The sequence below is a fragment of the Gadus morhua genome, chromosome 22 (genome assembly GCF_902167405.1).
Source record: "Gadus morhua chromosome 22, gadMor3.0, whole genome shotgun sequence".
Classification (NCBI taxonomy): domain Eukaryota; kingdom Metazoa; phylum Chordata; class Actinopteri; order Gadiformes; family Gadidae; genus Gadus; species Gadus morhua.
This window is the reverse complement of record NC_044069.1, coordinates 1,082,193-1,107,307: the sequence shown is the minus strand read 5'-3', so window position 1 is coordinate 1,107,307 and position 25,115 is coordinate 1,082,193. Positions and strand designations below refer to the sequence as shown.

The window sequence follows — 25,115 nt, the reverse complement described above, 5'->3', positions numbered from 1 at the left end:
TCAAGGAGAAGATAGAAGGAGATCTCTCTCCAGAGAGAAGCATCAATCTGTTCCACTGTCTGAATGAGCTGAACGACTGTTCTCTAGTGAAGGAGATCCAACAGTACCTGACATCAGGAAGTCTCTCCAGAAAGTCTCTCTCCCCCTCTCAGTGGTCAGCACTGGTCTTCATCTTACTGACATCAGAAGAGGAGCTGGACGTGTTTGACCTGAAGAAATACTCTGCTTCAGAGGAGGGTCTTCTGAGGCTGCTGCCAGTGGTCAAAGCCTCCAAAACATCTCTGTAGGTTTACTCATAACGTATGACAATACACAACACAATACACCTGATAGTAGAATATATAAGTTATAACTAACAAAACATTTCTGTAGGTTCGCAAATAACATGTATTACAATAAACCCACTAACCCACTTTTCTAATAAAGATGAAGACAATAACTTAATTATGTTAAAAATAAAAGTTACACAGATTAATAAATTAACATTTAAGGATCTAATGTAGTTCAATTAATAAAACGTGTTTTACGAAAGCTTTTAACACGTAGCAGCAAATAACGGCCAATAAAATAAAAAATTATTATGACGTAATTTAAATGTAATAAAGCCAATAACGTAATAACTTGCCAATAGTGTGATAAAGTTGTTGAGCCAATACTCTAATAACTTTTTGCCAATGATGTAATAACTTGTTATGTTATTGGCTGGTTATTACGTTATTGGCCTTGTATAAAAAGAAAAATTTGAATACGTAATAACTGAGCCAATAATGTAATATATGAGGTAGCACTTTATTTTATTTTCCATTTCTGGGGAGAAACAGTCACACTAAGCCCTATTATTGCATCTTGCATCACACGCTTAAATATCTGACCTTACAGTGACCCCTCCACCCTCATACCCCCCTCCAGAGGATGCCTTAAAGGAGCAAAGAGTGAAGTTGGATTTTTTAATGTCATAAGGTTCCGCTATGGTAGAGCTTCGAAAGGTTCAGTCAGTTGGATGCACAGAGTTCTATAACGGAACCCTAAAGGCGGCTGCATGCTTCAGCGTTGGTGTTACGTTGTTGCGCAAAATTTACTCAAAGCAATTCATGCTCCCTTTTAGGTTGCGCGTGTTGCGCGTGTTGCCAAGCAATTTACCGCCAGAACAGTAGGTGGAGTAATATGTGGAGTAAAGTTTTTCGTTGAAGACGACCTCGAGAATGACGTCTTTGTCTGTGGGAGTCGTTGGTTTGTTTATGTGCCAAAGTTTGATGATCTCCTTTCGCGAGTCATCCGATATCTTCCCGACTCTCACAAAAACCGGCCCTTGTCAGGGAGCAGCTGGCAGATTATTTTTTGTCAGATGCTGCCGTGTTTCCCCACCAGTACAATGTGCTACGATTGGGTATGCGCACTGACCAATAAATATATATACATTGGTCACTTGGAAGCATGACTTTTGATTAATTAGTTATCATGTTACACAAGTTACCTAATTTGGTTTACGTCAAACTCATTAATTCATATCCATATAAAATGTTTATACAACTGCCTTGACAGATGAATGAATTATTTAAGTGTAGGCCTATAGCCAAAGGCTTTAAGCTATAGCGCATAATGTCCACATAAATTATATGGTAGGCAGCATTATTAGAGCAAAGGGGTTTATTTATCAAATACAGAAAATAGTCCCACCATACACGCACACATTTTTCATTCACTACACACTCACGCTTTCAAATTTCATTCACTCAAAGAGGCTACTTAACTTAAGTTTCACACAGAACATGAACACTTATGTTTCACATAGAACGTGAACACAAAACATTACGTAATTAATTCAAATAGGCTAACACTAAAACAAATAAGGCCAGTAGGCCTAATAGAACGAATATCGGGTGACAAGATCATTAAAATGGCTCACAATCCCGCATCAGCTGTTTGATGTCGCGCATCAAAATAGCACTTTGCCCCTGTGGAAGGGTTCGCATAAAGGGTTCGCATAATTATGTGCCAGATCGGGTGGTAGGTGGCGGTATGAAAACAGGAAATGTGATACTCCAGACAGGAAGTAGTAACCAGACGAGCAGACCAATCACAGCCTTGCAGGCTGCGCGGCTCGCGTAAAAGCTTACGTAAAAAATGACGCAAGTCTAGAAAAATCGCCCGACGCACGCAAGACGTGAGAAGTCGCGCAAGGGGTGCGCAAGGGCGCGCAAGGGCCTCTTGCGCTTGCGCTTACGCTTACGTAACTGAGCATAAATCGGCCTTAAGAGTTACATATAAATCCAAATTCAAACTGTCAAGTGTGTCAGTTTACATTTTCAAAGTATTTTTTTAATACAAGCAGCCAATAACGAAATAAGTTGTTACATTATTGGCAAAAAGTTATTACGATATTGGCTCAACAATTTTATTACATTGTTGGCAAGTTATTACGTTATTGGCTTTATTACATTTAAACTATTAAGTTATTGGCTGCTATAACGTTATTGGTTGATACACACGTCCTTCATTAAGTTTAAAGTAAAAGATATAGGTCATTTTAATCACATTCCTGACATATGGTGTTTGTTTTGTGTTCAGGCTGAATATCTGCCATCTGTCAGAGAGATGCTGTGAAGCTTTGGCCTCAGTTCTCAGCTTCAACTCCTCTAGTCTGAGAGAGTTGAACCTGAGTAACAATGATCTGCAGGATTCAGGAGTGAAGCTGCTCTCTGCTGGACTGGGGAGTCCACACTGTACACTGGAAACTCTCAGGTCAGTTTTACCCAATGGTCAAACAGTTACACCACAAGGTTCAATATCAGAAGACATTTAACATATTTACATCCATAAAAGTGTGCACGTAAAGTGAAGCAGCACGCAACTGACACCCCCAAGCGCACAAATGCTGTCCAAAGGTATGGCCACACTGAACGCGTTACGCGCATTAGAGGCATAGAAAATCCATATTTTTGCGGAGGGAACCATTGGTTTAGGGGCGTAGATGCGTTACACGCGCTAAAGTAGAGCTTTATGCGCTTTAGACGCGTTTTACGCACCTAAATAACGCGCTCAACGCACCTACGTGCCCAATGCACTTACTCGCGGAGTTCAAAAATTTAACTTTTTACGCTCCTACGCGTGACACTTAGCCGCGATAGCCAATCAGCATTGAGCTTGACCCGACGTCACTGGCAGAGAGACGGAGGACAGGCTCTCCGCAGCTCATATGGAGCGCCTGTACTTGGTGTCCTGACGGTAGATCCTGGCACCAACCCGGGTCAGCAGGTCATCAAACATGGCCCCAGTCAACCGAAAGTACGTCTGGAACCGGGCGTCATCCAGGCGGAGTTCCTGGAGGAGGTGGTGAAACCCACCCAGCTGTGAGCGCCTACGGAGGATGTCATGCTCCCAAACACGACGGCGTTTGGGTTTCCTGCTCTCCTCGAACTCCCACAACAAGTACAGCGCAGCGATGGTGGTGATCTCAGCCATGTTTGTGGAGCAAAAGAAAAGGAGCGGGGAAAATAAGTTTTGGGCGGGCTCATCTAGCTCCGTAGGCGCGTTAGGCGCGTTGAACCATTTTTGTGACACACAATGATTAAGCGGCACGTAACGTACGCACGTAACTCGTTCAGTGTGGCCGGACCATTAAGGTACGACCACACCAACCGCGATACTCGCGTTAGGGGCGTCCAAACTCGGCATTTTTGCATATGGAACCATTGGTATAGGCGCGTAGACGCGTTACATGCGTTGAAGCGTCGCGTTAGGGGCGTTAGGCGCGTCAGACGCACGTAATTACGAACGTAAACGCAGTAACGTGCCCAACGCACCAACGCCCGGAGTTCAGAAATGTGAACTTTCAACGCTCCAACGCGTGACGCTTAGCCGCGATAGCCAATCAGCGTGGAGCTTGACCCGACGTCACTGGCAGAGAGTAGTGAGCTTGGACAGAAGCATACGGCCGACATCTTTCTTTATTCTGGGTGGAAATAGTAACATAGTTACGCTATTAAATGCGTTTATGGAAACATTTTTAGCGAGAAATGTGCATTTTACTTTCATAATGTTCGCTCGGTGAATGTGAAAGATGTTTGGTTTGATAGTTATGACGAAGAGGGAACGCTCCGTTCACTTGCATGGACAGAGTCTCTGGTTACTAAGCAACCTCAACGTCTTGGCGGACTATATATCTGCTGATCAACGCTACGAATGCTGGAAACACACCAGACACACCATGTGAAGTTATTTAACCCGATTATTGTTATTTATATCCGAGATTATTTAATCTAACCCGATCTAAACTCTATCACCCAAACACGGCGGCGTTTGGGTTTCCTACCTCGGACTCCAGCGCAGCCACGGCCGACAACTATCTTTATTCTGGGTGGAAATAGTAACATAGTTACGCCATTAAATGCGTTTATGGAAACATTTTTAGCGAGAAATGTGCATTTTACTTTCATAATGTTCGCTCGGTGAATGTGAAGGATGTTTGTTTTCATAGTTATGACGAAGAGGGAACGCTCCGTTCACTTGCATGGACATGGACTCATCTAGCTGCGTTGGCGCGTTGACGCGTTGGAAGCGTTGAACCACCACACAATGATCAAGCGTCAGGTTAGGCGCGTTACTCGCGTTATCCAACGCGAGTAACGCGGTTGGTGTGGCCGCACCATTAGGTCTCGTGCTCGCAAGGTGTTTTCCTGATCGCTCTGATCTTTATTCTCCTCACAACACAATATACATAATATTGGATAAATTAACAATAAATAATAAATTAACATTTAAGGATTTAATGTAGTTCAATTAATAAAACGTATTTTACGAAAGCTTTTAACACGTAGCAGCAAATAACGGCCAATAACTTAAAAAATTATTATGACGTAATTTAAATGTAATAAAGCCAATAACGTAATAACTTGCCAATAGTGTGATAAAGTTGTTGATACTCTAATAACTTTTTGCCAATGATGTAATAACTTGTTATGTTATTGGCTGGTTATTACGTTATTGGCCTTGTATAAAAAGAAAAATTTGAATACGTAATAACTGAGCCAATAATGTAATATATGAGGTATCACTTTATTTTATTTTCCATTTCTGGGGAGAAACAGTCACACTAAGCCCTATTATTGCATCTTGCATCACACGCTTAAATATCTGACCTTACAGTGACCCCTCCACCCTCATACCCCCCTCCAGAGGATGCCTTAAAGGAGCAAAGAGTGAAGTTGGATTTTTTAATGTCATAAGGTTCCGCTATGGTAGAGCTTCGAAAGGTTCAGTCAGTTGGATGCACAGAGTTCTATAACGGAACCCTAAAGGCGGCTGCATGCTTCAGCGTTGGTGTTACGTTGTTGCGCAAAATTTACTCAAAGCAATTCATGCTCCCTTTTAGGTTGCGCGTGTTGCGCGTGTTGCCAAGCAATTTACCGCCAGAACAGTAGGTGGAGTAATATGTGGAGTAAAGTTTTTCGTTGAAGACGACCTCGAGAATGACGTCTTTGTCTGTGGGAGTCGTTGGTTTGTTTATGTGCCAAAGTTTGATGATCTCCTTTCGCGAGTCATCCGATATCTTCCCGACTCTCACCAAAACCGGCCCTTGTCAGGGAGCAGCTGGCAGATTATTTTTTGTCAGATGCTGCCGTGTTTCCCCACCAGTACAATGTGCTACGATTGGGTATGCGCACTGACCAATAAATATATATACATTGGTCACTTGGAAGCATGACTTTTGATTAATTAGTTATCATGTTACACAAGTTACCTAATTTGGTTTACGTCAAACTCATTAATTCATATCCATATAAAATGTTTATACAACTGCCTTGACAGATGAATGAATTATTTAAGTGTAGGCCTATAGCCAAAGGCTTTAAGCTATAGCGCATAATGTCCACATAAATTATATGGTAGGCAGCATTATTAGAGCAAAGGGGTTTATTTATCAAATACAGAAAATAGTCCCACCATACACGCACACATTTTTCATTCACTACACACTCACGCTTTCAAATTTCATTCACTCAAAGAGGCTACTTAACTTAAGTTTCACACAGAACATGAACACTTATGTTTCACATAGAACGTGAACACAAAACATTACGTAATTAATTCAAATAGGCTAACACTAAAACAAATAAGGCCAGTAGGCCTAATAGAACGAATATCGGGTGACAAGATCATTAAAATGGCTCACAATCCCGCATCAGCTGTTTGATGTCGCGCATCAAAATAGCACTTTGCCCCTGTGGAAGGGTTCGCATAAAGGGTTCGCATAATTATGTGCCAGATCGGGTGGTAGGTGGCGGTATGAAAACAGGAAATGTGATACTCCAGACAGGAAGTAGTAACCAGACGAGCAGACCAATCACAGCCTTGCAGGCTGCGCGGCTCGCGTAAAAGCTTACGTAAAAAATGACGCAAGTCTAGAAAAATCGCCCGACGCACGCAAGACGTGAGAAGTCGCGCAAGGGGTGCGCAAGGGCGCGCAAGGGCCTCTTGCGCTTGCGCTTACGCTTACGTAACTGAGCATAAATCGGCCTTAAGAGTTACATATAAATCCAAATTCAAACTGTCAAGTGTGTCAGTTTACATTTTCAAAGTATTTTTTTAATACAAGCAGCCAATAACGAAATAAGTTGTTACATTATTGGCAAAAAGTTATTACGATATTGGCTCAACAATTTTATTACATTGTTGGCAAGTTATTACGTTATTGGCTTTATTACATTTAAACTATTAAGTTATTGGCTGCTATAACGTTATTGGTTGATACACACGTCCTTCATTAAGTTTAAAGTAAAAGATATAGGTCATTTTAATCACATTCCTGACATATGGTGTTTGTTTTGTGTTCAGGCTGAATATCTGCCATCTGTCAGAGAGATGCTGTGAAGCTTTGGCCTCAGTTCTCAGCTTCAACTCCTCTAGTCTGAGAGAGTTGAACCTGAGTAACAATGATCTGCAGGATTCAGGAGTGAAGCTGCTCTCTGCTGGACTGGGGAGTCCACACTGTACACTGGAAACTCTCAGGTCAGTTTTACCCAATGGTCAAACAGTTACACCACAAGGTTCAATATCAGAAGACATTTAACATATTTACATCCATAAAAGTGTGCACGTAAAGTGAAGCAGCACGCAACTGACACCCCCAAGCGCACAAATGCTGTCCAAAGGTATGGCCACACTGAACGCGTTACGCGCATTAGAGGCATAGAAAATCCATATTTTTGCGGAGGGAACCATTGGTTTAGGGGCGTAGATGCGTTACACGCGCTAAAGTAGAGCTTTATGCGCTTTAGACGCGTTTTACGCACCTAAATAACGCGCTCAACGCACCTACGTGCCCAATGCACTTACTCGCGGAGTTCAAAAATTTAACTTTTTACGCTCCTACGCGTGACACTTAGCCGCGATAGCCAATCAGCATTGAGCTTGACCCGACGTCACTGGCAGAGAGACGGAGGACAGGCTCTCCGCAGCTCATATGGAGCGCCTGTACTTGGTGTCCTGACGGTAGATCCTGGCACCAACCCGGGTCAGCAGGTCATCAAACATGGCCCCAGTCAACCGAAAGTACGTCTGGAACCGGGCGTCATCCAGGCGGAGTTCCTGGAGGAGGTGGTGAAACCCACCCAGCTGTGAGCGCCTACGGAGGATGTCATGCTCCCAAACACGACGGCGTTTGGGTTTCCTGCTCTCCTCGAACTCCCACAACAAGTACAGCGCAGCGATGGTGGTGATCTCAGCCATGTTTGTGGAGCAAAAGAAAAGGAGCGGGGAAAATAAGTTTTGGGCGGGCTCATCTAGCTCCGTAGGCGCGTTAGGCGCGTTGAACCATTTTTGTGACACACAATGATGAAGCGGCACGTAACGTACGCACGTAACTCGTTCAGTGTGGCCGGACCATTAAGGTACGGCCACACCAACCGCGTTACTCGCGTTAGGGGCGTCCAAACTCGGCATTTTTGCATATGGAACCATTGGTATAGGCGCGTAGACGCGTTACATGCGTTGAAGCGTCGCGTTAGGGGCGTTAGGCGCGTCAGACGCACGTAATTACGAACGTAAACGCAGTAACGTGCCCAACGCACCAACGCCCGGAGTTCAGAAATGTGAACTTTCAACGCTCCAACGCGTGACGCTTAGCCGCGATAGCCAATCAGCGTGGAGCTTGACCCGACGTCACTGGCAGAGAGTAGTGAGCTTGGACAGAAGCATACGGCCGACATCTTTCTTTATTCTGGGTGGAAATAGTAACATAGTTACGCTATTAAATGCGTTTATGGAAACATTTTTAGCGAGAAATGTGCATTTTACTTTCATAATGTTCGCTCGGTGAATGTGAAAGATGTTTGGTTTGATAGTTATGACGAAGAGGGAACGCTCCGTTCACTTGCATGGACAGAGTCTCTGGTTACTAAGCAACCTCAACGTCTTGGCGGACTATATATCTGCTGATCAACGCTACGAATGCTGGAAACACACCAGACACACCATGTGAAGTTATTTAACCCGATTATTGTTATTTATATCCGAGATTATTTAATCTAACCCGATCTAAACTCTATCACCCAAACACGGCGGCGTTTGGGTTTCCTACCTCGGACTCCAGCGCAGCCACGGCCGACAACTATCTTTATTCTGGGTGGAAATAGTAACATAGTTACGCCATTAAATGCGTTTATGGAAACATTTTTAGCGAGAAATGTGCATTTTACTTTCATAATGTTCGCTCGGTGAATGTGAAGGATGTTTGTTTTGATAGTTATGACGAAGAGGGAACGCTCCGTTCACTTGCATGGACATGGACTCATCTAGCTGCGTTGGCGCGTTGACGCGTTGGAAGCGTTGAACCACCACACAATGATCAAGCGTCAGGTTAGGCGCGTTACTCGCGTTATCCAACGCGAGTAACGCGGTTGGTGTGGCCGCACCATTAGGTCTCGTGCTCGCAAAGTGTTTTCCTGATAGCTCTGATCTTTATTCTCCTCACAACACAATATACATAATATTGGAATAAAACTTCTAATTATATACAAAACATCCCTTTAGATTAACTGATAACATGCATTACAATAAATACATAATATGCATAATACTGCAACAAAAAGTAATATTAATATACAAAAGGACTTTTCAAACGCTGCAAAACAACTTTCTCATTGTTATACATTTTACACCCAATTTGAATAGCCACAATTTCTTCATTATGTAATAAGTTGAAGATGTAAGTTATTTTAATCACATTTCCTAACCTGTTCCAACCAGAATAAGTATAATAATGTGTGTGTGTGTGTGTGTGTGTGTGTGTGTGTGTGTGTGTGTGTGTGTGTGTGTGTGTGTGTGTGTGTGTGTGTGTGTGTGTGTGTGTGTGTGTGTGTGTGTGTGTGTGTGTGTGTAGCTTGTCTGGCTGCCTGGTCACACAGGAAGGCTGTGCTTCTCTGGCCTCAGCTCTGAGCTCCAACCCCTCCCATCTGAGAGAGCTGGACCTGAGCTACAATCACCCAGGAGACTCTGGAGCTGCGCTGCTCTCTGCTGGACTGGAGGATCCACGCTGGAGACTGGACACTCTCAGGTATGGAGAGGACAGCTCACCACTCAGGGACAATGTCTCCTACAAGGATTCATGTCGCTGCTAGATGAAGTGGTTTGAAGAGGCAGCTGTCACTCATGTTGTGTAGAACGTGATGAGACGGCAGATGATGAAGGTGAATGTTTCAACATGCTGCTCTCACTTTATTTCCCCCCCAGTGTGGAGCACGGTGGAGTGTGGAGGCTGAAACCATCTCTAAAGAAGTGTAAGTGTCTGTTTGATTCATCACATCACACACTCACTATTGAGATGGAAAGTCCATCCAGACAGCAGGAAGTGAGGTCACATCCTACTGGGAATGAAGATGATGGCTGACATCATGTATCTTAGGTCTATTAATACTGTCCACCATCACAGTTAAACCTGCTTGTATAAAACCCAGCAGCTATTACATTGATACGTTGAGGGGGGGTGACGGGGCTGAGGGGGGGCTGAGGGGGAGGACTAGGGGTGAGGGGGAGGGGGGGGGTGGACCGGGCTGAGGGGGGGCTGAGGGGGAGGACTAGGGGGGAGGGGGAGGGGGAGGGGGGGTGACCGGCTGAGGGGGAGGACTAGGGGTGAGGGGGGGGGGGGGGGGGGGGGGGGTGAAGCTCTGAGGGGGAGGGGGGGTGACCGGGTTAGGGGTCGGTGAGGGGGAGGGGAAGGGTTGAGAGAGAGGGTGCTGAGGGGGGGGGGGGGGGGGGGCTGAGGGGGAGGGGGCTGAAGAAGAAGAGAGAGCGATCACTCTCAAAGAGTCTGAATGAGAATAAAAAGAAGAAGAGCAGCCTGGATCCAAGCAGAGATGTTTGTTGTTGATGTATTCATAATATTGTTGTTGATGTTTTCATATTATTGTTGTTGATGTGTTCATAACGTTATTGTTGAGGTGTGTGTATCTATGTATGTGTACATATTGTGGCAACCCGGCCGTTGCCAATTAAGCAGATGAGGAGCACCTGAGGAACCGGTGGAGAAGCAGCTTAAAAAGCCTGCTTCTCCACTCATTCGGGGCGCTCTCAGCCATGTGGCTCGTGCTGAGAGGGAGCGACGGTCGCGGGAGAAGCCGGGAGCGGGAGCCATGCTGACCTCACCGGCGGACCGGACCCGGAGATCCCTCACCCTTTTTACCCCATAAGTGGAAGAACTTTCGTTGTCTTTTGTTTTACTTTTTTTAGAGGTTATACGCAATAAAAACCGTTGACCCACACCCTATTTGGTCCGTCTCCTTCGGAAACCTCAGCCGCCGACGATCGGGGTTGCCACAATATGTATATGTATGTATGTGTTCATATCTATGTATGTGTACATAGAGCACAGGAGAACAGTACTAGTGATGATGATGATGATGAGGATGAAGAGCGGTTCAGCAGCTCATCATGTCTGGTTCTCCCTCAGATGCCTGTGACCTCACACTGGACCCCAACACGGCCAGCAGACTCCTCTCTCTGTCTGAGGACAACAGGAAGGTGACGCGGGTTGGAGAGGACCAGTCGTATCCGGATCACCCAGACAGATTTGACTCCTTGGAGCAGGTGTTGGGTAGAGAGGCTCTGACTGGCCGCTGTTACTGGGAGGTAGAGTGGGAAGGACTGGTTGGTATAGGAGTGACATACAGAGGAATCACAAGGAGAGGAGGGGGTGTTGACAGCAGGCTTGGACGGAACAACAAGTCCTGGGTTCTTGAATGTTCTGATGGTAGTTACTCTGCCCGGTACAACGGTACAGTGACAGCCCTCCCTCTCCGCCCCGCTGGCTCCACCAGAGTAGGAGTGTATCTGGACCGGCCTGCTGGCTCTCTGTCCTTCTACAGAGTGTCCCCAGGTGGAGGAGGGTCCTCAGACACACTGACACACCTCCACACCTTCTGGTCCTCCTTCACCCAGGAGGACCTCCTCCCGGGGGTCTGGGTATGGTGGGGGGAGGGGTCCTCAGCGTCCCTGTGTCGGTTGTAGAAAAAAAAAAAGGGCCCCGGGGCTCATTGTCGTAAAAAAAATAAGTGCAGCCCCCTCCGCCCCGGCGCGTGCACACACACACACACACACACGCACACGCACACACACCCGAAAGTCACATAATCCTGATTTACAACCTGATTTAAAGCAGATTTTATATTTTATTCATAATAACCAAGAGGTCTATGGGATAATGTTGCATGTTGTAAATTACTTTAAACTGAAACTTGATTTTTCGTGGTCTGTTGGGAATCAAGCGGTCACAGAACATGTTCAGTTATTAAAGATACGTGTACACCTGTTGATGATTTGTAAAGTCTGCTGCTTCTATTGTTTTAGTCCTTTGTTTTAGTGTTTATTGTGTACATGTAAGGGACTATTTTTCTGTTGTATTTGTCAATGACGCATAATTGCAATAAACAACTCAGTGGATCCAACTGAATGTTCTCGTGTGTGCCGATGATTTCTCGTTTTTTTTGTGAATAATGCTTCCATAAGTGCCTTAAGAAAATTAATATATTAATTAGGGATGTCAAATTAACGCGTCAATTTCGATTAATTAATCACAGAAAAAATAACGCGTTAAAAAAATCACCGCAGATTAATCGCACTTCTATAGTGCCCTTTGACCCCGTGCGTCATTTGCGTTGAAACAAAATGGAGGCAGGCGAGAAGACGCTGTCGGCCCCGTGCACGGAAAGTTCAAGTTTAAACTCCCAGACGGAACTGTAGATAGTGTTGTAGAATTAATAATAACTTATCTAATTCACTTCAACTAGCTAAAAAGCAAGAGGAATCGGGGAGTCCAGGTCAAGTATAGATGGAGAGTTTATTGCCACCCGCAAACGAGAGACAACAAAGCTGAATGGTATTCGCGAATACACACTACCGAATGAATCCCGGACAGCTCCTTATATCCCCAATTCTTACACAATACAAAGTTGGACTTTCATCAAATATAGAATTTCTCATCAGTGTCATACTGTGTGGATGTCAGCATACTCCTATGTCTTCTGAATCCCAATGTGACCTTAGAACATATATTATCCTTATACAAACAGAGATGATGCACATGTGTGAATGTAAGCATTGTCTTCAGAGAGTACATCAATATGGGAGTAGACTGGACTCTCTGACTGATGTATCACATGGCCCATCAGGTGAGAATATCCTGGACCCACTCACTGGTGTCACACGGCACACAACATCTAGGTTAGAGGTGATCAGCTCTTCTCCACCATTAAAGTATATATGATATGTAGGCCTAATAATAATCATAGTTTAAAATAGAATGTAAGGTTAATTTCCACCACAATAGCAACACCGATTTCTGCAATCTCTGTAGTAAGGAATTTTCCTATCACCGGAGTTCATCAACCCTTAAATATCACCTCAACGCAAAACGCTTGGTAGCAAGCTCGCAGGTACGAGCTGCAACAGCCCCTGAAGCTGGAGCTAGCAGCCGGGGCCCTAACCCAGACCGACGGCGAGGCAGGGGGGGGGGGGGGGGGGGGGTGTCATTTCCCCAACCGTGTTTTCAGACTGACCTGCCCTCTATTGGAGGTTCCTGTTCATCACGTTATATTGAATGTTACTCCTAGCTTCCCTCAGAGGAGGTCAGCTGCTCTCCGGAGCAGGAAGTGGTCCTTTCCCATGATGCACGGCGATCATGTGACCAGGGTCTGTGCTGTGTCAGGTTGAGGTGGAGAACTTTGTGCTGAAGATGGCGGCGGAGTTTCCCTCCAGGAGAGACCAGCTCATCTTCCTCGTCAACAACAACGACATGATGCTCAGCGTCCTCATGGTGAGAACTACAAGCATGGCCGCCGATGCCCCCTGCTTTAGTTTAGGAACCACAAACATGGCCGCCGCTGCCCCTGCTTTAGTTTAGGAACTACAAACATGGCCGCCGCTGCACCCACTGCTTTAGTTTAGGAACTGACGCTCTACAGGGGTGTTTGTGTGTGTGTCTGTGTGCATGTGTATGTGTGTGTGTGTGTGTGTGTCATTTCCAAAAGCGTGTTTTCAGTGGGTTAAGGCTGGCAGGGCTCTCCAGCAGAAAATCTAAACAATTAGCAAAGTCTGCTCCATATCAGCAGTGGTAGGCAGTCTGGCCGTGGGGCGCAGGAGATGTTTTTCGTACCCCTGAACAATGACCTTCTCATCTCTGAAATATCTGAATCCTGTCCCTTGGAATGTGATGGGTGGATTCAAATAAAGAATTAAAATGTGTGTGTGTATGAGTGCAAGAGAGGTTGAGTTTGTCTGCTCACAGTGGCCCTCATTTATCAAACGAGCGCACGACAGAAAACGTGCGTAAAATGGACGTACGCTCATTTCAACGTTGAGCTTGGCATTTATCAATTTGATCGTGAGCGCAGGCTGCGATGAAATCTCACGTCAGGTCTGAGCTCGTGTACGCAAGTTTTTTTGGCGCAACATACGGGTATTTCACTGATGAATAGTGCAGCACAAGTAGCCCATGTTGCACATCTGTATTAATTACTAAATAAATTGGAATTAGCCCAGCCGTTCAAACAATTACAATCAAGTCAGGCCTAATTAAAAACGGTATTGCTATGAAAATAATTAGAATGTGACAGGTGAAATGTTTATTCAGCTGTCTATATTAACAGGAGCTTTGCCAAATAGGTGGTCGAGTCGCAGCGATGGCAGATCTGGCTCTGTTAGAGGACCTCAACGCACGTCTAAGACGAGAGAGAGTTTTTCGAGACCGCGCTGATTTTTTTATGGAGAGCGATGAATGGCTCTTGAGTCGTTTTCGTCTCCCAAGGCATCTCCTATGCAATGCTTTGGAGCCACTGTTAAGGCGAGAAACTAGGCGATCAAACGCAATACCTGTGCCAGTGCAGGTGTGCTCTACCTTGGGGTTTTTGGGCACCGGGAGCTTTCAGCGGGAGATCAGGGACAGGTCTGGTATTTCCCAGCCAAGTATTAGCCGAACCATGCCAGCAGTTTTGGCAGCTATAATGTCCCTCTCCGAACGTTATATTAAATTCCCATATAATAACGATCAGCAAACTGGAATCAAACGGGATTTTTATGCTATTGCTAGGTTTCCAAATGTGATTGGTGCGGTTGATTGTACCCATGTGCGTATGAAGCCACCATCTATTAATGATTACGCGTACATCAACCGCAAAAGCTACCATTCAGTTAATGTTCAGATTATTTGCGATGCCAGAATGTCAATCCTGAACATGGTAGCCCGATGGCCTGGGGGCACGCACTATTCTTTTATTTTCCAAAATAGCAACGTTGGGCATCGTCTAGGCTACATCAGGGCGCACTACATGGTCAGAGCCATCTCCTCGGTGAGTTACGCTGCAGTTCTCTTGAAAAACGTTTCAGACATCGCACTAATGTGTGTTTGATGTGATTCATCTAGGTGACAAAGGCTATGCCCTGAACGAGTAGCCTACCTAATAACTCCTCTGGCTCATCCGAACACGGATCAGGAGCGCAACTTCAACAGCGCTCACGCGCACAAGGGCAACAGTGGAGCGATGTATAGGCCTACTCAAGTGGATGTCCATCGGGTCAGCGGGGGGAACGTTGCTCTACAGCCCAGAAAAGACCTGCAATATTATTTTAGCATGTGGGGTTCTGCATAATATTGCGCTGGCCTGCAGCCAGATGACCCGATGCCCAGAGATCCCTGGCCACTTTTTCAACTGGCCCGCTTCACAGCCGCAACACGTTTTTTGGTGCTGAGCTTCATGTCTGAACATTTTTTCTTCACCTTATTCAGAATAAAATAACTTTAACGCAATGCAAACAATAGCATATATGTGAAATGTTTTAAGCTGGATAACAGAAATTTTACATTTTATTTATTATTTAATTAATTTAATTAACAAACCTCTTCCGTAGCCCGATGAACATTGGAAACACTATTCACTGCAACATTTATTTCCTTCCATATAGCATTCTTTTGCTTGCCTTTAATGCCAGCTTTTAGGCTACCAAACAAAACCAGACGGTTCGCATCCACAAGTGACCCGAGCGTCTCCATTTCGGTCTCGGAAAAATTCCTCTCTTTTTTTACCGTTGGACGTTTCTCCATGTCGTAAAAGTTAGGGGCGAGACTTCTGAAGACGTGCTTTTATATGGGCGTGTTACGTTAATTACGATCGATCTCAGCCGCCGTATTTATCAACACCAAGATCCTTCGTACGCTGGGATTGGTGTGATACGAAAGTTTCGTGAATCTCACGTGGGTCCTATCGTAAGATGAATCATGCGTTCAGATTTGCGCTCATTTCTACGTTCGTTTGATAAATGAGGGCCAGTGTGTGTGTGTCTGACAGTGTGTGTTTCTGCTGACAGTGTGTGTGTGTGTCTGCTGACAGTGTGTGTGTGTCTGCTGACAGTGTGTGTGTCTGACAGTGTGTGCGTGTCTGCTGACTGTGTGTGTGTGTGTGTGTGTGTGTGTGTGTGTGTGTGTGTGTGTGTGTGTGTGTGTGTGTGTGTGTGTCTGCTGACAGTGTGTGTGTGTGTGTGTGTGTGTGTCTGTCTGCTGACAGTGTGTGTGTGTCTGCTGACAGTGTGTGTGTGTCTGCTGACAGTGTGTGTGTGTGTGTGTGTGTCCCCAGGAGAGGGCAGCAGACGACAGTAAGGAGGTGGAAGGCTTCCAGCAGCTGCTGCTGGCCAGGACTCAGGTACACCAGGGGCACCCTGGGAAATGGAGTCTTCATCCTTCCACTGGCTCCTCCTGCTCCTTAGAGCGCCACTGACCTCTGCTCCTCCCTCTCCCCTCTCCTCTCTCCTCTCTCCTCTCTCTCTCTCTCTCTCCCTTTCCTCTCTCCTCTCTCCTCTCTCCTCTCTCTCCTCTTTCCTCTCCTCTCTCCTCCCTGCTCCTCTCTCCTCTCTCCTCTCTCTCCTCTCTCTCCTCTCTCCTCTCTCCTCTCTCCTCTCTCCTCCTCTCTTCAGGAGTTCATCGAGGAGCTGCTGTCTCCTCCCTTCGGGGGGATGATCTCCTTCGTGAAGGAGGCGGAGGTGTTGATGGAGAGAGGCCAGCTGGAGCGGCTGAAGAACGACGAAGGTGAGGACATTACCGTAATACACCTGATACTGTGCTACCGTAATACACCTGATACTGTGTTACCGTAATACTCCTGATACAGTGTTTCCGTAATACACCTGATACTGTGTTACCGTAATACACCTGATGCAGTGTTACCGTAATACACCTGATACTGTGTTACCGTAATACACCTGATACTGTGTTACCGTAATACACCTGATACTGTGTTACCGTAATACACCTGATACTGTGTTACCGTAATACACCTGATACAGTGTTACCGTAATACACCTGATACTGTGCGTCTTATATACTGTAATAAACCTTCCTCTCTCTCTTTCTCCCCTTCTCTCTCTCCCTCGCCTCTCTGTCTCTGTCTCTGTCTCTGTCTCTCTCTCTCTCTCTCTCTCTCTCTCTCTCTCTCTCTCTCTCTCTCTCTCTCTCTCTCTCTCTCTCCCCCCCCCCTCCCTCCCTCCCCCAGCCCGTATCCACCAGCTGGTGCGGGGGTTCTCCAGCTCCTGGAAGCACTCTGTGGAGGCCATGAGCCAGGAGGTCATGAGGTCGTTCACCAACTTCAAGAACGGCACCAGCATCATCCAGGTCAGAGGACAGGCTGACCACAGGCGGTAAACAGGCTGTAAAGAACCAGGGGGTAAACAGGCTGTCCAAAGGGGCTAAACAGGCTGTTACGGACCAGGGGGTAAACAGGCTGACCACAGGCAGTAAACAGGCTGTAAATAACCAGGGGGTAAACAGGCTGACCACAGGGGGTAAACAGGCTGACCACAGGGGTAAACAGGCTGACCACAGGCAGTAAACAGGCTGACCACAGGCGGTAAACAGGCTGTAAAGAACCAGGGGCTAAACAGGCTGTAATTGACTCCCGTTCCTACACTGTGTTTGTGTGTGTGTGTGTGTGTGTGTGTGTGTGTGTGTGTGTGTGTGTGTGTGTGTGTGTGTGTGTGTGTGTGTGTGTGTGTGTGTGTGTGTGTGTGTGTGAGACAGGGTGCTCTGACCCAGCTGATCCAGTACTACCATGGCTTCCATAAGGTCCTCAACCAGCCGGCCTTCCGGAGCCTTGGGGCGCGCTCGGAGCTCATCAACCTCCACCACCTCATGGTGGAGGTGAAGAAACACAAGCCCAACTTCTAGCACACACACACACACACAGCCCAACTTATAATACGCATGCACGCACACAAACACACGCACAGCCCAACTTCTAACACACGCACACACACACACACACACACAGACCAACTTCTAACGCACGCACACACAGACCAACTTCTAGCACACACACACACACATAGCCCAACTTAAAATACACATGCACGCACACAAACACACACACAGCCCAACTTCTAACACAAGCACACACAGACCAACTTCTAGCAAACACACACGCACATTCCAACTACACAAACAAAAACGAACAAACAAGCACAGCCCAAATTCGAAGACACACACACACACACTGACACACACCCACGCACACACTGACACACACCCACGCACACACTGACACACACACACACACACACACACACACACACACACACACACACACACACACACACACACACACACACACACACACACACACACACACACAGGCTCCTCTTTTATTTCACAAACAAAATCCAAGTTCACAATCTAATGATTCACTCTATATTTATTCATCTTAATCATGATAGTGAGTATAATGATAGTAAAGTGCATTTACTGTATAAAGTGCTTTTTATAGACATTCAATTCTGTTTGTTTTGGGGAGAACACTCATAATGAGGAAAATGTATTAATTTGACATTTATTGAGACAGTAACAACAGCTTAGTGAGGCTGAACCCCTTCAGCTGTTCTACAAAGACTTTACATCAACATTGTTAAGAATATCCAGTGAAACTACAACACAACCTAGTCACACGGCCATGGTCAGTAGACGGCTACACACAGGGTTCAAACCATAGATACATACAGAACACTAGATGTCTTACGGCAGCGTCTAGAACGTCATCACAGGTGGCCATCTTACCACAGGCACGCTTTCTGGTGGAATCTGGTCAGTCAGTGATCTGCACAAACGCTATTAACTCTCATCTCGCTGAAATCTTGACGGATTTACAAACGATATATATACCCAATGTTGACATCGTCCCAGCCAAAGAGTATTGGTATTAATACCTCATTCATTGTCCAAAATAATCCATAATAATTCAAATCGGGTCTTGTTGTGGGTACAAAATGAATCTTGAAGAAAACTCGTCCTAAGCGTCCCCGGCGAAATTATCGTCTATGATTTGATGACTGATTTCAACGATCAATGATAGTAACCCACCACAAACAGTTCACAAGAAGTCACAAATATATAGTACTTAACTTATCAACTTATCAACTTATCAGATAAAGATTATTGGTGGCCAAGTGCCTCACTTTAGCGTCCTTCACCCATCCAGCTTTCAAGATATCTCCACTGTATGGGGAGGGGTTGTGGACTAAATAAGTATATATGTCATGAAGATTGATTTGAGGCAAGCATACTAATGGACTAAAAAAAAACTAGGGATAACAAATAAGGATCGGAGCCTAAAATCGATAATGTATCTCTCTCTCTCTCAGATGAGCGGTGTGGGCGGTCATACTGGGCAAGATCGGTCGTGCAAATGGCGGCGTTCCAGAAAACGTGACGTAGATGAACCGTATGAATAGATGTATCCATGGTTCAAACTACACAGCAGTCCATCTCAGGACCGAGTCAGCCCGCAGGCCAACGCACACGTCCACAGGAGCAGAGAGAGAGGGACACAGCCGGGCGGGCGAGGCCCGACAGCTGGGAGAGAGAGAGAGAGAGAGAGAGACAGAGAGAGAGAGAGAGAGAGAGAGGATTTAATCCTGATATGTTGTATTCATATAGTTGTGTGTCTGTGTATATATATATATATATATATATATATATATATATATATATACATGTATACATACATATTTATAGAGTTTAATTGTTAATTAATTGTTAATTGGTGATGTTAGAATAACTCTATGTATAAAGTGAGCATGTGTTGTGTAGGTTCTGTGTATCTGTATGTATGTGTGTGTGTGTGTGTGTTGTGTAGCTGTGTGTACGTGTTGTGTAGGTGTGTGTGTGTGTGCGTGTGTACGTGTTGTGTAGATGCGGTATTGTGTGGACCTCACCTGTGCTGCCGACAGGAGAGTTGTGTTCCCTGTAGTCCTGGTGGGGCTCTGGTACCGGGAGGGACTCTGACGGACAGACAGACAGGTGAGCAGAGAGACAGGTGAGCAGACAGCCAGACAGGTCAGCAGAGACAGGAGAGCAGTGAGACAGGTGAGCAGACAGCCAGACAGGTGTGTAGAGAGACAGGTGAGCAGAGAGAGAGACAAGTGAGCAGAGAGACAGGTGAGCCGACAGACAGGTACCACGACCTCATCATGTTGTAGTGCTGCCTACCTCGTACGCTGAGCAGCAGGGTGCTGACGGCCAGCCCGTGCCCGTCCAGGACCTTGTAGAAGCCCTGGTCCTCGGGGGTGGGGTGGGTCAGCACCAGCTCCTCCCGGCCCGGGACCCTCCTCAGCCGGGGGGACTCCGCCCCCCCTCTCTGCCACAGCAGACCCCAGCTGGAGCCGTTCCTGGGGACACAGGACGGGGGGCGGGGGGCGGGGGGCGGGGGGCGTGAGGGTCAGCCTGGAAGCAAAGCGACCCCGGCGACGGAGACCCCCCCAGACCCCCCCCGGACCCCCCCAGACCCTCTCAGACCCCCCCAGACCCCCGTCCCACCACAGTCCCCCCCAGACCCTCTCAGACCCCCCCAGACCCTCCCAGACCCTCCCAGACCCCCCAGACCCCCCCAGACCCTCCCAGACCCCCCCAGACCCTCCCAGACCCCCCCCCCCCCCCCCCAGACCCCCCCAGACCCTCTCAGACCCCCCCAGACCCCCGTCCCACCACAGTCCCCCTAAGGTGAAGGCTCGGTGTAAGCTTGGTGCTGCTGCTCCTGGTGGGTGGGGGGCAGCTGCTCCTCCAGCCACCAGGACCTGCGTCCTGGTGGGTGGGGTGCAGCAGGGGGCTCACCTCTCCTGGAACACCACCCTCTGGGCCTGGGGGGTGATGAGCTCCAGGGTCAGGTCCTCTCCAACGCTCACCGACCTCTGGAGCTTATGGTCTGGGAGAGGAGCACAGGGTCAGAGGAGCACAGGGTCAGTCCTCTGGTCCCCCCTCCTGGTCCCCCCTCCTGGTCGCCCCTCCTGGTCTCCTGGCCTCTCCCTACTGGTCTCCCACCTCCTGGTCCCCCCCCTCCTGGTCTCCCCCCTCCTGGTCCCCCCCCTCCTGGTCCCCCCTCCTGTTCTCCCCCCTCCTGGTCTCCCCCCTCCTGGTCTCCCCCTCCTGGTCTCCCCTCTCCTGGTCTCCTGGTCTCCCCCCTCCTGGTCTCCCCCCTCCTGGTCTCCCCCTCCTGGTCTCCCCCCTCCTGGTCTCCCCCTCCTGGCCTCCCCCCTCCTGGTCTCCCCCCTCCTGGTCTCCCCCTCCTGGTCTCCCCTCTCCTGGTCTCCTGGTCTCCCCCCTCCTGGTCTCCCCCCTCCTGGTCTCCCCCTCCTGGTCTCCCCCTCCTGGTCTCCCCCTCCTGGCCTCCCCCTCCTGGTCTCCCCCCTCCTGGTCTCCCCCTCCTGGCCTCCCCCCTCCTGGCCTCCCCCCTCCTGGTCTCCCGGTCTCCAGCCGCTGTAGGTTCCACCTTCACTTTGTGGTTCCACCTTCACTTTGTGGTTCCACCTTCACTTTCACTTTGTCTAGTGACCGGGGCCCGGTTTCCCGATAACGTTCTCTCTAGCGTGCGACGAAGACTCCTACGTTTAGACTAATCAAAGATGTTCACCTCTGTAGGCGTGGTTCCCGAACGGTCTCAGGAGCCTCCTTAGGAAACGTCGTTCGTAAACGGCGCTGTCCAGGGAGAACGTTCTGAAATCGATGGCTCAGGGATCGATTTTTCCACTTAGTGCGCGGGTGCATGACAGCGTTCTAAAAAATATTGCAGTCTTTGCGATAAAACATTGCTCGAAATCCTTCTAGTAGGCCTAAACATTTATTTAACCAAAGGCGAACATAGCATAGCCTACGCTGATTTAAAAACAATATAGAAAATATAGAAGGAGCGAAGGAGATTGTGGCAATCACATCCTTAATGACATCTGTGGCAGACGTTCAGATGAGGCCATTCATGATATAATACTGTTTATGCTGCGGCTGCTTTGCTTTCTCTGACCTGTCTGTGTGCGGGCTTTGCTTTCTCTTACCTGTCTGTGTGCGGGCTTTGCTTTCTCTTACCTGTCTGTGTGCGGGCTTTGCTTTCTCTGACCTGTCTGTGTGCGGGCTTTGCTTTCTCTGACCTGTCTGTGTGCGGGCTTTGCTTTCTCTGACCTGTCTGTGTGCGGGCTTTGCTTTCTCTGACCTGTCTGTGTGCGGGCTTTGCTTTCTCTGACCTGTCTGTGTGCGGGCTTTGCTTTCTCTGACCTGTCTGTGTGCGGGCTTTGCTTTCTCTGACCTGTCTGTGTGCGGGCTTTGCTTTCTCTGACCTGTCTGTGTGCGGGCTTTGCTTTCTCTGACCTGTCTGTGTGCGGGCTTTGCTTTCTCTGACCTGTCTGTGTGCGGGCTTTGCTTTCTCTGACCTGTCTGTGTGCGGGCTTTGCTTTCTCTGACCTGTCTGTGTGCGGGCTTTGCCCATCACGCCCAGGCCCTCGCCTACTGTCCCCACGGCCACAAATAAAGAAGAGCCAAGACAACATCCTTAACTCAACATGCCCTTTCATTTGGCCTCAACTGCCCACGGATGCAGACTTGGAATGAACCATTGAACAACTTGGCCTGTCCTGCTATCCTCCGAGTCTATCCTGCTACGCCAGTTAAACCGGGCCCAGTTCTGTTTAAGTCCCTCCTCCACCTCCATCTCCCTGACCTTTGACCCGGGGCCTCACCGTGCACGCTGAGGCGCACGCTGTGCAGCGGGACGCGGCGGACCAGCCGCCCGCCGCCCTGCAGCCCGTAGGAGTCGTACTCGCCGCCGTCCAGCAGCTGGGCGTCCAGCAGCTCCAGGGAGCAGTCCCCCGCCGCCAGCGCCCCGGGTTCCATGGCCAGCCGACCCTGGAACCCGGGCGCCGCCCACGTCTGCTCGCCCCACCTCTCGTAGACCGTCTCCAGCGGCGCGCGGCTCCGCCACTCCACGTGGGCCCCGCCCTCCTCCCAGCTGCAGGGGAGCAGGGCCCGCCCCCCCACCGCACACACCACCACCGGGGGCGGGGCTCCGGCCCGCGCCCAGGAGACTGCGGGCAGAGGGGGGAGGGGCTTAGACAGGAGGCCTGGGTACTCAACTGGGGGTGGGGCCTCCGGTATGTAGAGCCACGCCCCTCTGGGAGTCTCGGGGAGGGTCCTCCGCTACAGAGGGCCACGCCCCTCTGGGGGCAGGTCCTCTGCTACAGAGGGCCACGCCCCTCTGGGGGCGGGTCCTCTGCTACGGAGGGCCACGCCCATCTGGGGGCGGGTCCTCTCTGCTCACCCATCAGCTCCAGCAGCAGGACGGAGGTCAGCCGGTCGGGGGACCTGGAACCACACAGCTCAGTGTGAGGAGAGAGTAATAAAGACCCACTGGCGCCCTCTAGGGCTGCGGGGAGCGAATATTTTTTTCGTAGCCGGAATAGTCCCGCCTCCAGCGCTAGGATTGGACAGGCAGCCTGTCAGTCAAACTCGCGGGCCAGCCAGAGCTACGTCTTCATGCCTTCATTTATAATTGTCTACAGCCGCTCTGCCGCTTCGCGTTTACTTCGATGAAAATGTATGTCAACTTCACCTTCACGCTATTTAATGCTATTTGACGTGTTCAGGATGACTCACGCTATCCTGAACACACTTCTCAAAGGGAGGCAAATTAAAGCCAATTCTGATTCATCAAACAGCAGTAATGTAATAGATCGTGAGATCCCCAAAATGTAGGTTAGGCCTACAATCAAGACGAAATGTGGAGCTAGGCCTTTGTAATCTTGGATATATCTATGAAAGAGGAATATTGATTAATTTGTTTGCGCTTTTGTTTGATCCTGAGCTGAACAGGCCTTTAGCATTGATGTAAAACTATTTTAATCCTTTGTGGTATGGTGGTCTCGTGCTATAGGTATGACTTGGAGAGTGGTAGATGTTCAACACGTTGTTTATTCTAACAGGGACGCAAGGTAAACGGTATTGCGTTCTGGAGGGTGGTTCATGAAGCATCTGCCGAACACATAACAAACAGTTATGTTTGGAGTGGGCGGAGCGGTAAATAGGCCACGCCTACATGTTCTAATTTACTCAGGTAAACCTTTGGTCTGTCTTGGCTTAAACGTTAATGGTAAAGTGACCATGTTTGTATTCTTTAACTCATCTTTAACTCATGAATCATTCAATCCTTATATGGTGTTGTCCATTATGTGGTGAAGTAACCATTCATAACTGTGGTTAGCTTGAACATGTCATCAGAAATAACAGACTTAAATAATTTACATCAGCCGCTCCAACACTAAACATCATACATTTGTCAACATAATGAATAATGTTAGTTTAATATAGGCCTACAATACAATTTAAGTTACCTTTCCTGCGATCGAGCAAACAGCTGCAGTCACGTGACGGATTTTGGTCTTTTTGGATTGGATTAGGGAATTAAACAACGTGATTGGATTATCCTCCTCATTAATATTCATGATTTCCCCGCATTCATTTTACGAAAATAACATTCGCGGGCGGGGAGGGGCTTGTTCTCACAGCCCCGTGCACACTTCTGCAGAAACAAAACCGAACTTGAACTGTGTGTGTGTGTGTGTGTGTGTGTGTGTGTGTGTGTGTGTGTGTGTGTGTGTGTGTGTGTGTGTGTGTGTGTGTGTGTGTGTGCGTGCGTGCGTGCGTGTGTGTGTGTGTGTGTGTGTGTGTGTGTGCGTCTGTGTGTGTGTGTGTGTGTGTGATAACCTGCTGTCTCCTCACTGGGCTGTGTGTGTGCGTTTGCGTGTGTGTACGGTAGGCTAAAGCCTACATGTATTTCAAGAAAGAAATGTAGAGAGATAGATATCACATCACGACTCACTACAATCGGTGCCCGGTCATTCAGCTGTTCAGCACCCAGGCTCTGGAACTCCCTCCCCCCACACATAAAACAGTCAGACACCATTACAACCTTCAAGTCACAACTCAAAACTCACCTGTTCAAACTCGCACTCAACGTCTAACTGATCACTGTTTTGATTGTTTGTCTGTTTTGTTTTGTCTGGTTTATGTTTTATTTCTTTCTTATTTATTATGTTTATTTATTTATTTTTTCCACAATGTCTTTTTTTTTTTTTTTTTTTAAACGACTATATGCTCTGTAAGGTGACCTTGGGTGTCTTGAAAGGCGCCTCTAAATTAAATGTATTATTATTATTGGGTGTCAAGCAACTATGTTGCGAGACAACCTATTGTTATTGTACGAATTGGGTGTCAAGCAACTATGTTGCGAGACAACCTATTGTTATTGTACGAATTCTTATTATTGGGTGTC

General features: G+C 47.7%; 1 protein-coding gene across 2 annotated transcripts in view; it reads right to left on the bottom strand.

Annotated features, from left to right (window-relative positions):
• Positions 1 to 25,115, bottom strand: part of LOC115535291 (uncharacterized) — a 65,748-nt gene that overhangs the window by 11,548 nt on the left and 29,085 nt on the right. The window contains exons 2-7 of one of the 2 annotated variants that reach the window (XM_030346360.1): positions 23,106 to 23,149; positions 22,528 to 22,872; positions 20,636 to 20,726; positions 20,015 to 20,193; positions 19,741 to 19,806; positions 18,344 to 19,378 (exon numbers count right to left, since the gene is read on the bottom strand). In XM_030346360.1, the coding sequence (XP_030202220.1) occupies positions 19,293 to 19,378; positions 19,741 to 19,806; positions 20,015 to 20,193; positions 20,636 to 20,726; positions 22,528 to 22,872; positions 23,106 to 23,149 (811 nt within the window). In that variant the 3' untranslated portion in view covers positions 18,344 to 19,292. Of the gene's footprint in view, positions 1 to 18,343; positions 19,379 to 19,740; positions 19,807 to 20,014; positions 20,194 to 20,635; positions 20,727 to 22,527; positions 22,873 to 23,105; positions 23,150 to 25,115 lie in introns of those variants that run through there. The other variant, XM_030346361.1, reaches the window with a different exon arrangement.